This window comes from Scyliorhinus torazame, chromosome 10 (genome assembly GCF_047496885.1).
Source record: "Scyliorhinus torazame isolate Kashiwa2021f chromosome 10, sScyTor2.1, whole genome shotgun sequence".
Taxonomy (NCBI): domain Eukaryota; kingdom Metazoa; phylum Chordata; class Chondrichthyes; order Carcharhiniformes; family Scyliorhinidae; genus Scyliorhinus; species Scyliorhinus torazame.
This window is the reverse complement of record NC_092716.1, coordinates 99,669,812-99,686,133: the sequence shown is the minus strand read 5'-3', so window position 1 is coordinate 99,686,133 and position 16,322 is coordinate 99,669,812. Positions and strand designations below refer to the sequence as shown.

At 48.4% G+C, this 16,322-nt stretch overlaps 1 protein-coding gene across 1 annotated transcript in view; it reads left to right on the top strand.

Moving 5' to 3' along the window:
• The window catches only part of LOC140430796 (mixed lineage kinase domain-like protein), a 68,779-nt gene extending 59,791 nt beyond the window's left edge, over nt 1–8,988 (top strand). Inside the window, exon 11 of the mRNA XM_072518494.1 lies at nt 8,192–8,988. Coding sequence (XP_072374595.1) covers nt 8,192–8,268 — 77 coding nt within the window. The 3' untranslated portion in view covers nt 8,269–8,988. The remainder of the gene's footprint in view (nt 1–8,191) is intronic.
• The last annotated feature ends 7,334 nt before the right edge of the window (nt 8,989–16,322 follow it).

Here is a 16,322-nt window from a genome sequence, read left to right as displayed (position 1 = left end):
AGCAGCAACCCGCCCCCCCCCACCTCCCCCAGCTAGGACCCCTCCTAGCTGCATTGCTTCCCCCATTGCACTCCCGCAAGTCAGCTGACTCCTGTTGACCCCGGCCGCTCCCGCCTCTCCTTCGACTCCTCCCATTGTGGGACTTCCCCTCCCCCTCCATTACCCACCAGCAGGCTCTCCGCCTCCCCTTCCTTCCCAAGCGCGGGAAAAAACCTGCGCTTCCCCGCCCCGGCCCCGCCTCCTCCAGCCTTCAGCGCGGTAAAAAGCCCGCACTTTCCACCTGCCCAGCCCCGCCTCCTCTGGCGCAGCTCCTTTTACAGGCCCGGTCCCCTCACCCCCGACTCAGGCCTCCCCCTCCACCGTGGGGCCCCATCCCCCCTACCGGCCATCCACCCCCTACTCCGTTTACTTGCCCCCCTCCAAGAGCCCACCCGACAGACCCAACCAAAACAGTGCCCAACCCACCCTAAGCACCCACACCGAACCAAAAGTAAACAAGAACAAAGAACCCCCCCCTCAAAATGTAACATAACAACAACAATCCCCGACCATCCCCCACGCCCGACCCCCCAACCCGACCCTCAGTTTGTGTCCAGCTCTCGACCTGAACAAAGGCCCACGCCTCCTCCGGGGACTCAAAATAATGGTGCCAGTCCTTGTAGGTGACCCACAGACACGCCGGCTTCAGCATGCCAAACTTCACCCCCTTCCTGTGCAGCACCGCCTTCGTCCGGTTGTACCCGGCCCTCTTCTTCGCCACCTCCGCGCTCCAGTCCTGATATATTCAAACCTCCGTGTTCTCCCACCTGCTGCTCCTCTCTTTCTTGGCCCACCTGAACACACACTCACGATCAGCGAACCGATGAAACCGCACCAGCACCGCCCGTGGTGGCTCGTTAGCCTTGGGCCTCCTCGCCAGCACTCTATGGGCCCCTTCCAGCTCCAGGGGCCCCTGGAAGGACCCCGCTCCCACCAGCGAGTTTAACATAGTGACCACATAGGCCCCCACGTCCGACAGCTCCAGCCCCTCCGGGAGGCCCAGGATCCGCAGATTCTTCCACCTCGACCGATTCTCCATCTCCTTGAACCGTTCCTGCCATTTCTTGTGGAGCGCCTCGTGCGCCTCCACCTTTACCGCTAGGCCCAAGATCTCGTCCTCATTATCTGAGATCTTTTGTCGGACCTCGCGGATCGCCACCTCCTGGACCGTCTGGGTCTCCAGCAGCTTATCAATAGAAGCCTTCATCGGCTCCAGCAGGTCCGCTTTGAGCTCCCTGAAGCAGCGCTGGATAACCTCCTGCTGCTCCTGCGCCCACTGCATCCACGCTGCCTGGTCCCCGCCCACTGCCATCTTGCTCTTCGTCCTTCGCACTTTCTTTGGCTTCACCACACTTTTTTAGTCACCCCGCTCCTGGTCCAAGCCATACACTGTCGGGGGAATGTTGCAGTCTTCTTCCCACACCGGGAAATGTCGGAAAATGCCATTGGGGGCACTGAAAAGAGCCCAAAAGTCCATTCCAAGCTGGAGCTGCCGAATGTGCGGCTTAGCTCCGCATAGCTGCAACCGGAAGTTTCTATTTCTTTTGTGAGGGACACGAAGAATCCAGCACGAGTTTGTAATAACTTTATTTACAACAATGCGTAACAGTACCAGTAGTTCACTATTGGTTCCCTCTCTACCACACTGTACCACACTGGCCAGCTCTATTTATGCAGCTGTACTGCGAACTGTCCCCCCCCCACCCTCATTGAGGGATTTCATATTCCCCAAGGAACATGGGTGACTATTTGTCCCCAGCCAATAGGATCCGGGCAGGATATAACAATTTGTTTCTTTATTGTATCAGAAAATAAATAATGGCTAATAAATAAAAAACAAAAGAGAACATTGTGGTGATGTGCATCACTGTGGGTACACGGGGGGTTAATGTAAATACATGTAGGCTAGCTAGACACTAGAGGGAGCACCAGAGACATCACATACACATACTCAACCAATAGATCAGTTAGATAGGACACAACCAATGGACATTCATGATATACACTGAGGTGACACGACCACAGGAGGGCATTACACCAACCCAGATATAAAGGACACCACACACATGATCTGCCTCTTTCCAGCGGAGACAGTCAGTGAGAACAGACACAGGGTTGATTCAATATTACTCCCACCACGTGGATTGCAGCAACTGGTTAGTCAGTCTGGGTAGCTATAGTAGGATTAGCAGTAGTGTCGAACCCGAGTAATAGAAGTGTAAATAGTTTAATAAACGTGTTGAAGTTATCTCCACGTCTGAACCTTCCTTTGTCAAGTGCACCACAAGGAAGCCGCTTATGCTACACCTAGAGCATAACAAATCAAACATTACGGGTTTTGATTGGGGAGCTGAAAATGGCATCAGGTGGTTTATAGCAGAGCATTAATTTAAGTTAATTCAGAAAATGCAGACAGATGGTTGGGACCCACACCTTACAGCTGGAGATTAGAGAAGCTGGTGAGTGGGTCAGAAGAAGGATAAAGAACAAAGTAGGTGGGTAATAATTATAACAGCCCACATTTAGACAATAATTAGACAAGGGAATGACTAAATCCAGTACTGCCAGTGGCTGCAATTTGCAGTGATATAATAATAATCTTTATTATTGTCATTTAAACTGCAATGAAGTTACTGTGAAAAGCCCCTAGCCACCACATTCCGGCACCTGTTCAGGTACACAGTGGGAGAATTCAGAATGTCCAATTCATCGAACAGCATGGGCGGGATTCTCTCAGCCCGGGCCGGCGGATCCCCACGACAGGCGAAAACCGTGCCGCAACGCCGGCACGCTATTCTCCGCAGAGCGAAGAATCGGCACCATTGGCGGCGGCGTGGTTGGCGCGGCGCCGGTCGGGGGCCGCTCTACGCGGCCGGCTCACCGATTCTCGGCCCGAGATGGGCCGAGCGACTGTCGTAAAAAAGAGAAGTCCCGCCGGCGCCGGCCAAACCTGCTCTCAGCCGGCGGGAACTCGACGTGGAAGGGTCGGGGGACTGCCTGAGGGGAGTCCGACCCCGGGGGGGCCTCCGATGTGGCCTGGCCCGCGATGGGGGCCCACCGATCTGCAGGCCGGCCACTCTGGCTGGGGGACTCCTTTCTTCCGCGCCGGCCCCTGTAGTCCTGCGCCATGTTGCGTCGGGGCCGGCGCGTTGAAGGAAGCCACTGTGCATGCTGCATTGGCGCCGGTGCCACTGCGCATGTGCGCGTTGGCGCCTGTTCCACTGCGCAAGTGCGGATCCCATGGCACCCACTTGACACCGGGATCAGCAGCTGGTGCGGCGTGAACCGCTCCAGTGCTGTGCTGGCCCCCTGTAGGGGCCAGAATTGCTGATCCTGAGGCCGTGTTGACGCCACTGAGAAACGCAACGGCGTTTCTGACGGCGTCAACTCTTAACCTCAGGATCACAGAATCCCGCCCCATGTCTTTGGGACTTGTGGGAGGAAACTGGAGCACCCGGAGGAACCCACGCAGACACGGGGAGAAGGTGGAAACTCCACACAGATAGTGACCCAAGCCAGGAATCAAACCTGGGCCCCTGGTGCTATGAAGCAACAGTGCTAACCACCGTGCTACTGATATGGTTGGGTATATAGGGGCAGGGCCACCCCAGTACACAGGAATACAACAAATAGAAGCAGGAGCACTGACCCTTCAAGCTCACCTCATCAATTCGATCATGGCTGATCTATGCCAGCCTCACCTCCTTTTCTGTGTCATTTCCCCATAGCCCTCTATTCCTCCTATCAAATATTCTCCACCTCCACTTCAAATCTTCTAATGATCCAGCCTCCACCACCCTCCAAGGCAGAGTGTTCCAGGATTCACCACCCTCTGCAAGAAATATTTTCTACACACCTCGATTTTAAATGGCCAGCCTTTTATCTTGTTGCCATGTCCCCTTGTTCGAGACTCTCCGAATAGTGAAAACATCTCACCATCTACCCTGTCAAACCCCCTCAGGATCTTATATGTTTGAATAAGGTCACCTTGTTGTTTTATTAATAATGTTGGTGAATCACAAGCCTTCCCTTCTATCGATCAAATGACCATACAACCAGTTAGTTAGTTCAAAAGATGGTTTATTTACATACACAAGAGTTATGCCGACATGCAAACACAATGTCTACTGCGAGTTAAACTACACCTATCAGCTACAATAACCTATACTTAACTTCAGGGCGACCGGCACTGTGCAAATGGATAAGGTCTTTATCTGGATTTCACTTGGCTGGTTTGAAGAAAGTGGCTCTGTCTCTGCTGGGCTCATCCGTCAGGTAGCGATCGTTGGTCTTGAACTTGGCTGGCTGTTCCTGCTGCAATTGGGCTGGCACAGGCCGGATCCAAAAGAGACAGAACACATGGCTGTGTCCTCTTTTATCCCTCGGGGATTTCGCGCTCTTTGATGCGGTCCTTAACCTTGGACCCAATAGTTTGACAGGGCTCTGATCACTGTCTTCGATTTCAGCCAATAAAGGGGTGGGTGCCTTGGTGATGGGCGGGTCCTTAGCGGTCATTGACCTTGGGCTTTCTGAGTAAAGGGAGTGGCCCCGATCAGTCTGTGGCTGTACCGGTTGCTTGATTGGAGTTCTATTGTCCTGGGAAAATGGGCCATTAAAATGCAAACGAGCGGGAGTTTTGATCAGGCCTGGTTACCTGTGTTTCAGATACACATAGACTCTGTATCTGTCTGAGTCCTGGGTTGGCCTTAATTCCCATGGTCCTTTGCAGGTGGCCATCTTAGATGGCTACAATCTCTCACTCTTCTAAATTCCAAAGAATAGAGTCCCAGACTACTGAGTCTCTCTTGCTCGGACAATCCTCTCATCCCAGGAATTAGCTTGGTGAATCTCCTTTGGACTGCCTCCAATGCCACGATATCCTTTGTGAGGTAAAGGGACCAAATCTGATACACAGTATTCCAGATGAGGCCTCATCAACACCCTGTACAATAAAACACAATAACCAACCACCCTTGGGCTGGGGACACTAAGCCCCATGTCCCTGTGGCCATAACTAATGAATGTTGGAAATTGAAGGGGAAAAGGATAGACATTTAGTAGACCAACGAGATAAGACTAACCCTGAAGGAACACAAAATTGCTGAGGAGTGGGTAAGTGAGGAGTTACCTCACATGAAGGCATAGCAAACTGATCGATAAAATGAAACAATTTGACTGGCCAAACTTAAAATTAAATAACTGTAAATGAAAAAAATTCTGTCTGTGAAAAACGTTAGACCAAGGCCATCCAGAGCAAGTTGATAAGGAAAGGTACAGCTCCTTATGCGATTACAAAGGGAGAAGTTAGCCTAAACGTTCAGTCATACATTCTCCCTTCCTTTGTACTAGCGAGTTAGAACAGTTAAAGTTAAAAATGTAAGGAGTGAATTTAATGTCCTCCCGTTATCAGATATGCTAGTAAGAGATTTGTCATTGTGGTGTTTAGTTCTAAAAAAAATGTTTTAATTAGTTTGGGTAGGAAACTAAACTTCATTGAATGGAAACTGTTCAAAAGAAATTCAAACTGCACTAGGATTCAAGAGATAGGTTTGAAAGTAAGCAATCCATGTTGAGAAAATTGTTACGGCAGTCTGTTCCAAAACAAAGATAAGACAAGTTTGACAGCCATCTAATTTTAACTTTGCAGTACATTTGAGTTATAAAAATTGTTGAGATTCAGTTAACAACGCGTTTCACAGAATACCTCTTGCAACTTTGGTTACGCAGCAAATACTGGAAATTGAAGGGGAAAAGGATAGACGACAGAAATTAAATTGAAGTAAATAGAATAAAATAAATGTTTTAATTACATAAAGGGGCGCAATTGTGTACCAAGTTTCTCCATCCATTCCCCGCCCCTTTAGGGACTCCCCCCTACCCGGCTGGGGCGGGGGGGTCCCGGCGGGATGGAGTGGCAGGAACCACTCCGGCGTTGGGCCACCCCAAAGGTGCGGATTTCTCCGCACCTTTAGAGGCCAAGCCCTCACCTTGAGGGGCTAGGTCCGAGCTGGAGTGGTTGGCGCACCGCCGGCCGGCGGGAAAGGCCTTTGGCGCCACGCCAGCTGGGGCCGAAAGGACTTCGCCGGCCGGCGGAAGTCCGTGCATGTGCAGGAGCTTCAGCAGCTGCTGATGTCATCCCCGCGCATGTGCAGAGGGGGGGGGGGATCTCTTCTGCGTCGGCCATGGTGAAGGCTGTGGCCGAGGCGGAGGGAAAAGAGTGCCCCCACGGGACAGGCCCGCCCGCGGATCGGTGGGCCCCGATCGTGGGCCAAGCCACCGTGGGGGAACGCCCCGGGGCCAGATCACCCCGCGCCCCCCCCAGGACCCCGGAGCCCGCCCGCGCCGCCTGGTCCCGCCGGTAAGAGAGGTGGTTTGATTCTCGCCGGCGGGACTGGCATTCCAGCAGCGGGACTTCGGCCCATCGCGGGCCGGAGAATCGCCGGGGGGTGCTTGCCGACCTGTGTGGCGCGATTCCCGCCCCCGCCGAATATCAGGTGCCGGAGAATTCGGCAACCGGCGGGGGCGGGATTCACACCAGCCCCCGGCGATTCTCCAACCCGGTGGGGGGGGTCGGCAAACGTCGGAATCTAGAAATGCGATTCTGATGCCGAAATTCTGGCAGGTGCCGTTTTCAAGCCAAATTGCAATTCTCTGTTGCCTCGACAGTGGTGTCAATGCGATCCACTCCACACGTACACTAAATGCCATTGGCTTATCATTAGCGGGCTTGACCCGGTATTCTCCAGGGCCTCCACGATTCCCCGCCTCCACTGGGGGGAATTCCTGACGGCGAGGTTCACTTGCGCTTTTAAAAATCGGGAAATAGGCTTGTTTGTTGGGGCCAGATTAGGAGGCCTGGAGGAGCTGGAGGAAACATACAAGTTGCCTCAGGGGAACGGCATCAGATGAGGGACTTTGTGAGGAGAGAGGTGCCCCTTCCTGGGGCTGCCGCCTCCGGTGTTGCCAGATAATCTGTTGTCTGAGGATGACATTGGGGTGGGGAGAGTGTCAGACATTTATGGAGAGCTGATGGAGAGGAAGCGAAGGAGGGATTCACCCGGAGATGGAGGCTGTTTATCGATTTCTGCAAGATGAATTAAGGCGTCAGTCGGGGGTGGGGTAGTTTAGGGGTTTGTTTTTGTTGGTTTGGGGGATATAAGGGGGAAAAAACTAAGTGGACGAGGAGAGTTGTGGGATTGCTATCAGGGGTTGTTGTGGGCAAAATGCCTTTAATAAAATATTTTGACAAAAAAAGAGAATAGGGAAAGTAGAATTGGGTGAAATATATAAGAGAGAAACAGCTGATATTCAAATTTTGGAAAACATGAAAGATAACCTGATGCAATGTTTGAATTATTTCTCTTATATAATCCCATCACAAGGGCAGCACGGTGGCGCAGTGGTTAGCATTGCTGCCTCATGGCGCCGAGATCCCAGGTTCAATCCCAGTTCTGGGTCACTGTCCGTGTGGAATTTGCACATTCTCCCGTGTCTGCGTGGGTTTCGTCCCCACAACCCAAAGATGTGCAGGTTAGGTGGATTGGCCACGTTACATTGCCCCTTAATTGGAAAAAATGGACTGGGTACTCTACATTTAAAAAAATTAAAATTAAAAAATAATCCCACCACTACCAGAATATCTGATTGGAATTCGGACGCAAACCCAATGAGTCTACAGGTCATACTACACACTCCAACAACAAACCAAGGCTTTAACAAACAATATCGCACAAATAGACTCCTCTACATTGTGGGAGGACCTGTGGAACTGTGGCTCGAATATGCAAATACACTCAAGGATTCACATTATCTCCCATGTCCTAGTCATTGTACAAATGATATTGATTATATACCTATCTTATCTTATCTTTCCAACTAGGAAAGCAAAGAGGAAATGGTAGTGGAGAATTAGGTTCAATAATTGGGGTAATGAGCTAAAGAGTTAAATGCCTGAATTAAAGGTCCTTATGGTATAGATGGTCTATAAAACAACCGAAGACCTAAAGGTTGCAACATTTCTCAGTTCAGTAGGGTGTAAAAATGCTATGCTACTACAAAACTTAGTTCATCCAGCAAAGCCAGGACATAAGACCTACAAAAATGAATGAAATTCTAGAAGGACATATCTCACGATGACCGTTCTTGATTGCAGAAACGTTTTGGTTCCACTGCCGTGGTCAGGAAGAAGCTGAAAGCATTTTACAATTCGTAGCTAACCTTCTACTGTGAGTAGAATGCCTGCCTTTACAAATCTAAGCTGGATGCCTGCCTTTACAAATCTAAGCTGGATACTTGCCCAATATCGATAGTGGCGGGGAGTAAAGGAAACAATTGCCATCTGTAAATTGGCCATCTCGGGTTAGGCCAAGGACCAAAAGGGGGGACTGTTGTGGGGGAAAAATTATTAGGGTTTATTAACAACAATTTATTTGGGTAATCAACAATTATGCTTAAAGACCTTTGGACTTACAAAATGCAGTACAATATAGTAGACTAGAAAAGGATAATTTCACAAATTAATATTAATACTATTAATATGCTGATCTGACTAAATAAACACAAACAATGCTAACTGAATGCTGAGATAGTAGAATGTGTGTGGAGTCACGATAACGGGGTATTAACATGTTTTCAGTCTAACTGGTTCATAGTGACTTAACAACTTGTTTTTGAGACACTATCTGTAGGGAGTCAGGATAAAGGTTAACAACATGTTTTTCGAAATCGACCTAAGGACCAGCCACATTTAGTGGGTCCAACACCAAGAAGGGAGGTTGGGGAGGGATCCATAGAAAGATGAAGGGTAGATAGAAGTAGATAACACTCACTTTGCCTGGGTGCACATATGCAACTTGTTTAAACCAGGTGACCAAATGGAAACAATATTTTTGCCTATGTGACCTGCACTGTATAAATATTACCTGATATCTTACATTGGGCAGAGTCAGCTCCAGAGGCCCTGAGAGCTGTGCTCTCCAAACGTGTTGGCTAATAAACAATTGTTCTGTGCCTGAGTTTCCTCCGATTATTTTATGGGTTAAGGGTGAAAAACCCCAGCACTGTCAATGATGAAGGTTTAAAAAAGATGAGCTAACCGTGAGTAAGCAGAACAGTTGCTTTTGTTGGAAGTGGGCAGATTCTAGGGTGCAGGGACTTTGCACTTGGTGAGGGGAAATGGGCTACGAGAATGGGAATTCAAAACATCCTCCGACTCCGCACAGGCCACTAATCGGGAAAAGATAAACCACAGTAAGGCAAAAGGAAAATTTACATTGTGGATCAGGAGATCTCTTGTTACTTACATGCTAAAGAAATGGAAGGGAGGAAGATTGGTTGAAGTAGAGACCTTAGGTGATGGTATCAGAAATGGCGGGGAAAATTGGCACCATGGATGCATTTGATGAAGACAATGAGATTTGGAACTCATCTGAACTCATCCTTATTGCAACAAGATGGTGTTGCAGCGTGGCGACCCTTTGCGAGCTCTCCCTAACAGATCCTCTTTTCACTTATCTTACAATTGTTCTAATCTTTTCAAATCTAATTCTAAGACTAACATTATTACTAACCTCTCTCTTATCTTTTCTTGCAGGTTTGACATTGTGTACCTTGTGTTGCCCTATTATGTATTTTCTTTTCTTTTCTTTTCATGTACTTAATGATCTATTGAGTAGCAGCTATGATTTTTCTCGCAGAAAAATACTTTTCACTGTACCTCGGTACATGTGACAATGAACAAATCCAAACGTCCAAGAGAGATTTCAATCTATATCATAGCAAATAAACAACCGAAGACCTAAAGGTTGCAACATTTCTCAGTTCAGTAAGGTGTAAAAATGCTATGCTACTACAAAACTTAGTTCATCCAGCAAAGCCAGGAGATAAGACCTACAACAAATCAATGAAATTCTAGAAGGACATATCTCACCATGATCGTTCTTGATTGCAGAAAGGTTTTGGTTCCACTGCCATGGTCAGGAAGAAGCTGAAAGCATTTTACAATTCTGTGAGTTTGGTGCAACACTAGACGATACCCTTCATGACAGGCTGGTATATGGACTCCGCAATGAAGCTATTCAGAGGAAGCTGCTTACTGTAAGTGACTTAACTCTCAAATCTGCTGTAGAGGTTCCCATATCAATGGGGCTGGTAACAAAAGAAGCTTCACAGATTGGAGCTGGAGCAAAGAGCCACAAAATGGAGACTACCAAAAACAAGTCTGCAAGGGTACAACCATGTCATCGATGTGCACAGGTTGTGCACGCAACAGGGAAATGCTGGAGAAAGTAAGTGGCAAAGGGGGACATATTACCAAAGCACATTGGACACAGCAATCTTCACCAACATCAAAGATGTGCAAGAAAAAAACACATCCAAGCAGACTAGTTGAGTCTATAAGTTAATTGACAAAATTCAAGACCCCTTAGTAAATGACGTACCTGGACAACTTCAACAGCTGAAACTAGGTGTCTTGCCGGGACAGGGCATTCAAAAACATTTCTGGGTATTCCCAAAACGTTATGGTAACCAAGTCAAAATGGAAGTGCATTTGGGTGCAACTGTATCATTGACCCCTGAGCCAATTTATAGTCAGAAGTTAAAGCATCTGCTGTTAAAACCATCAAATGTGGTACACAGAAGAGGTTGTACTATTAAAGGGATACGTTATGGTAAAAGTAGACGTAAATGGACAAACAGCCAAGTTGCCTCTCCGCTTTGTCCATGGAAACTTTCCTGCTTTGTTTGGTATAGCATGGTTGGGAAAAATCAAACTCAACTGGGGAGTGGTGAATCAACTGGTAGATTAAAAGCACGACCTACAACAACATCTGGCAAATTAGAAAAAGGTGTTTCCAGACTCACTGGGCTCAATGACAGGAGTTGAAGTCCAGCTCAAGATTAAGCCAAACAATACGCCAAAATGTCTCAAAGCTAGAACAGTACCATACCCCATCAGGCCAAAAGTCAAAAATTAACTAGAAAGGCTAGTCCAAACAGGAGTCATTGAATCAGTTATTACAAGTGATTGGGTGACACCAATAGTTCCTGTATGAAAACATGAAGGTTCAGTACGAATATGTGGAGATTTTAAAACAACTATTAACCCAGTATTGCGCGCAGATCATCATCCATTGCCGCTGATTGAAGGTTTGTTTGCTGAACTGTCTGGAGAGCAGAAATGCAGTAAAATAGATCTATCACAGGTGTACTTACAAATTAATGTGGCTGCAGAATCATAGCTGCTGCTCACTATCGTGATGCACGAAGATCTGTTCCGTTACAGGAGACTTATATTTGGGATAATATCTACTCCTGGTCTTTTTCAGAGGACCATGAATCAAATTCTGAGTGGGCTAAGTGGGGTGCAATGCTATCTCAATGATATTCTCATCACTGGTTCAAGTGTACAAGAGCGCTTGAAGAATGCCTCCAAAGCCACAATCTCCAAGTTAAAATGGAAAAGTTTGACTTTTTCAAGACATCCATAAACTACCTGGGCCACATCATCGATAAAGAAGGCTTGCAGAAGGAGCCTAAAAAGATGACTGAAATCTTAGAAGCACCACACCCTTAAAATGTGACACAGATGAGGTCATTTCTGGGATTAATAAATTATTATGGTAAATCTGTTCCAAATTTAGCAATGCAGTTGAAGCTTTTACACACTTTGTTATGTGCCATTCAGGTGTGGCACTGGACAGAAGAATGCACAAGTGCATATAAAGAGGTAAAAGAAGCATTAAAGAAGTCAGAGCTATTGGTTCACTGCACTCCCAAGCTGAAGTTACAACTTGCTTGCGATGCCTCACCCAGTGCGGTTGGTGCAGTTGTCTCGCACATGATGCCTTTGGGAGGGGAACAACCGATAGCATTTGCTTCACAAACTCTTACTAGCGCAGAAACAAATTACGCTCAGATAGAAAAAGAGACTTTGAGCATCATCTTAGGAGTAAGAATGTTTCACCATTACCATTACGGATGTAATTTTACTCTCTTGATGGACCATCGACCCTTGACGACAATATTTGGACCAGATAAAGGTATTCCTTCCTTAGCAACAAGAGGTTACAGCGACGGCCCTCAAAATAATAATAATAATAATGATAATCTTTATTGGTGTTACAAGTAGGCTTACATTAACACTGTAATGAAGTTAATGTGAAAATCCCCTCGTCGCCACATTCCGGGAGGAAACCAGAGCACCCGGAGGAAACCCACGCTCCACACACTCACGATGTGCAATATTGTAAATCAGCGCAACATGCAAATGTGGGAGCTTTGTCAAGATTGCTGTTACAGTTCAAGCAAGAACCTGAAGAAAATTTCATCAACATCCTATATATTTTTAAATATATTTTATTCAAGATTTTTTGGCCAAACATAACAGTACATGGTTTTTCTTTTAAACAACAGTAAAGCAATATAAATAACAGTGGCCAGTTTTAAACAAGTAAATAAATAATATATAAACAGAAACATAAACAAAACTAAATGGCAACTGCCTTGTCAAAAATAGTTACTCTCCAAAAATAAATCCAACAGTCCAATATACGTGACCTATAACAAATGTCTATACATATACAATGACATCCCTAAGAGCCCGCCCGGATCCTCCCTCCCCCCCGCCCCGCCCCCCCCCCCCCCCCCGCCCCCCCTGGGTTGCTGCTGTTGTCTTTCTTTCTTTTCATTCCCTCTATCGTTCTGTGAGGTAGTTGACGAACGGTTGCCACCGCCTGGTGAACCCTTGAGCCGAACCCCTGAATACGAACTTGATCCGTTCTAACTTTATAAACTCTGCCATGTCGTTTATCCAGGTCTCCTCGCCCGGGGATTTGGCTTCCTTCCACATAAGCAATATCTTGCACCGGGCTACTAGGGACGCAAAGGCCAAAACATCAGCCTCTCTCGCCTCCTGCACTCCCGGCTCTTCTGCAACCCCGAATATAGCCAACCCCCAGCTTGGCTCGACCCGGACCCCCACCACCTTCAAAAGCACCTTCGCCACCCCCACCCAGAACCCCTGTAATGCCGGACATGACCAGAACATGTGGGTGTGATTCGCTGGGCTTCTCGAGCATCTCCCACACCTATCCTCTACCCCGAAAAATTTACTGAGCCATGCTCCAGTCATATGTGCCCTGTGTAGAACCTTGAATTGTATCAGGCTTAGCCTGGCACACGAGGACGACGAGTTTACCCTACGTAGGGCGTCAGCCCACAGCCCCTCCTCAATCTCCTCCCCCAGCTCTTCTTCCCATTTCCCTTTCAGCTCATCTACCATGATCTCCCCCTCGTCCCTCATTTCCCTGTATATGTCCGACACCCTACCATCCCCCACCCATGTCTCTGAGATCACTCTATCCTGCACCTCCTGCGTCGGGAGCTGCGGGAATCCCCTCACCTGTTGCCTCACAAAAGCCCTCAGTTGCTTATACCGAAATGCATTCCCTTGGGGCAACCCATATTTTTCCGTCAGCGCTCCCAGACTCGCAAACGTCCCATCTACGAACAGATCTCTCAATTGTACTACCCCAGCTCTTTGCCATGCTCCAAATCCCCCATCCATTCTCCCCGGAACAAACCTATGGTTATTTCTTATCGGGGACCGCACCGAGGCTCCCGTCCTTCCCCCATGCCGTCTCCACTGCTCCCAAATTTTTAATGTTGCCACCACCACCACCGGGCTTGTAGTGTATTTCTTCGGTGAAAACAGCAACGGTGCCGTCACCATTGCTTGTAAACTGGTCCCCTTGCAGGACGCCGTCTCCAATCTCTTCCACGCCGCTCCCTCCCCTTCTCCCATCCACTTACACACCATTGAAATATTGGCGGCCCAGTAATAATCATTTAGGCTCGGTAGTGCCAACCCCCCCCCTATCCCTACTACACTGCAAGAACCCCCTCCTCACTCTCGGGGTCTTCCCGGCCCACACAAAACTCATAATGCTTTTCTAAATTCTCTTAAAAAAAGCCTTCGTGACCATCACCGGAAGGCACTGAAACACAAAGAGGAATCTCGGGAGGACTATCATTTTAACCGCCTGCACCCTACCCGCCAGTGACAGGGACACCATGTCCCATCTCTTGAAGTCCTCCTCCATCTGTTCCACCAATCGTGTTATATTAAGCCGGTGCAAGGTTCCCCAATTCTTGGCTATCTGAATCCCCAAATATCAGAAGTCTCTTGTTACCTTCCTCAGCGGTAAATCCTCTATTTCCCTACTCTGCTCCCCCGGATGCACCACAAACAACTCACTTTTCCCCATGTTCAATTTATACCCCGAAAAATCCCCAAACTCCCCAAGTATCCGCATTATCTCTGGCATCCCCTCCACCGGGTCCGCCACATACAACAACAAATCATCCGCATACAGAGATACCCGGTGTTCTTCTCCTCCCCTAAACACTCCCCTCCACTTCCTGGAACCCCTCAGTGCCATGGCCAGGGGCTCAATCGCCAGTGCAAACAATAACGGAGACAGGGGACATCCCTGCCTCGTCCCTCTATAAAGCCGGAAATAATCAGACCCCTGTCCATTCGTAACCACACTCGCCATCGGTGCCCTATACAGCAGCTGTACCCATCCGATATATCCATCTCCGAAGTCAAATCTCCTCAGCACCTCCCAGAGATAATCCCACTCCACTCTATCAAATGCTTTCTCGGCATCCATCGCCACCACTATCTCCGCTTCCCCCTCTGGCGAGGGCATCATCATTACCCCTAGCAACCTCCATATGTTCGTGTTCAGCTGTCTCCCCTTCACAAACCCAGTCTGGTCCTCATGTATCACCCCCTGGACACAGTCCTCTATCCTCGTCGCCATTACCTTGGCCAGAATCTTAGCATCCACATTTAAAAGACCAGGTTAAAGTCCAACTGGTTTGTTTCAATGTCACTAGCTTTCGGAGCGTTGCTCCTTCCTCAGGTGAATGAAGAGGTCTGTTCCAGAAATACATATATAGACAAATTCAAAGATGCCAAACAATGCTAGGAATGCGAGCATTAGCAGGTGATTAAATCTTTACAGATCCAGAGATGGGGTAACCCCAGGTTAAAGAGGTGTGAATTGTCTCAAGCCAGGACAGTTGGTAGGATTTCGCAGGCCAGATGGTGGGGGATGAATATAGTGTGACATGAATCCCGGGTCCCGGTTGAGGCCGCACTCATGTGTGCGGAACTTGGCTATAAGTTTCTGCTCGGCGATTCTGCGTTGTCGCGGGTCCGCAGTTCCGCACACATGAGTGCGGCCTCAACCGGGACCTGGGATTCATGTCACATTACATTCATCCCCCACCATCTGGCCTGCGAAATCCTACCAACTGTCCTGGCTTGAGACAATTCACACCTCTTTAACCTGGGGTTACCCCATCTCTGGATCTGTAAAGATTTAATCACCTGCTAATGCTCGCATTCCTAGCATTGTTTGGCATCTTTGAATTTGTCTATATATGTGTTTCTAGAACAGACCTCTTCATTCACCTGAGGAAGGAGCAGCGCTCCGAAAGCTAGTGACATTGAAACAAACCTGTTGGACTTTAACCTGGTGTTGTAAGACTTCATACTGTGCTCACCCCAGTCCAATGCCGGCATCTCCACATCACATTTAAAAGAGAAATGGGCCTATAGGACCCGCATTACAGCGGGTCTTTTTCCTTCTTTAGGAGGAGCGATATCTTTGCCTCTGACATAGTCGGGGGTAACTGCCCCCTTTCCCTAGCCTCATTGAAGGTTCTCGTCAGAAGCGGGGCCAGCAAGTCCATATACTTCCTATAAAATTCCACCGGGAATTCGTCTGGTCCCGGGGCCTTCCCCGCCTGCATGCTCCCAATCCCTTTCACTACCTCCTCCATCTCAATCTGTGCTCCCAGTCCCGCCCTCTCCTGCTCCTCCACCTTAGGGAATTCCAGCTGATCCAGAAAGCACATCATTCTCTCCTTCCCTTCCGGGGGCTGAGCTTTCAATACACCCCCTCACCCTTAAACATATCCCCTCTTCTGCCAATAGTCCCATGTCCATTCTCCAGGGCGGGTGCTGTTCTTTTTCCTCCCCTATCTCCAGGTCCACCCAATGTGGAGCGTGGTCCAAGATAGCTATTGCCGTGTACTCCGTCCCTGTCACCTTCGGGATCAGCGCCCTTCCCAATACAAAAAAGTCTATCCGTGAATATACTTTATGGATATAGGAGAAAAACGAGAACTCCTTACTCCTAGGCCTGCTAAATCTCCAGGGGTCTACTCCTCCCATCTGCTCCATAAAGTCCTTGAGCACCCTAGCTGCA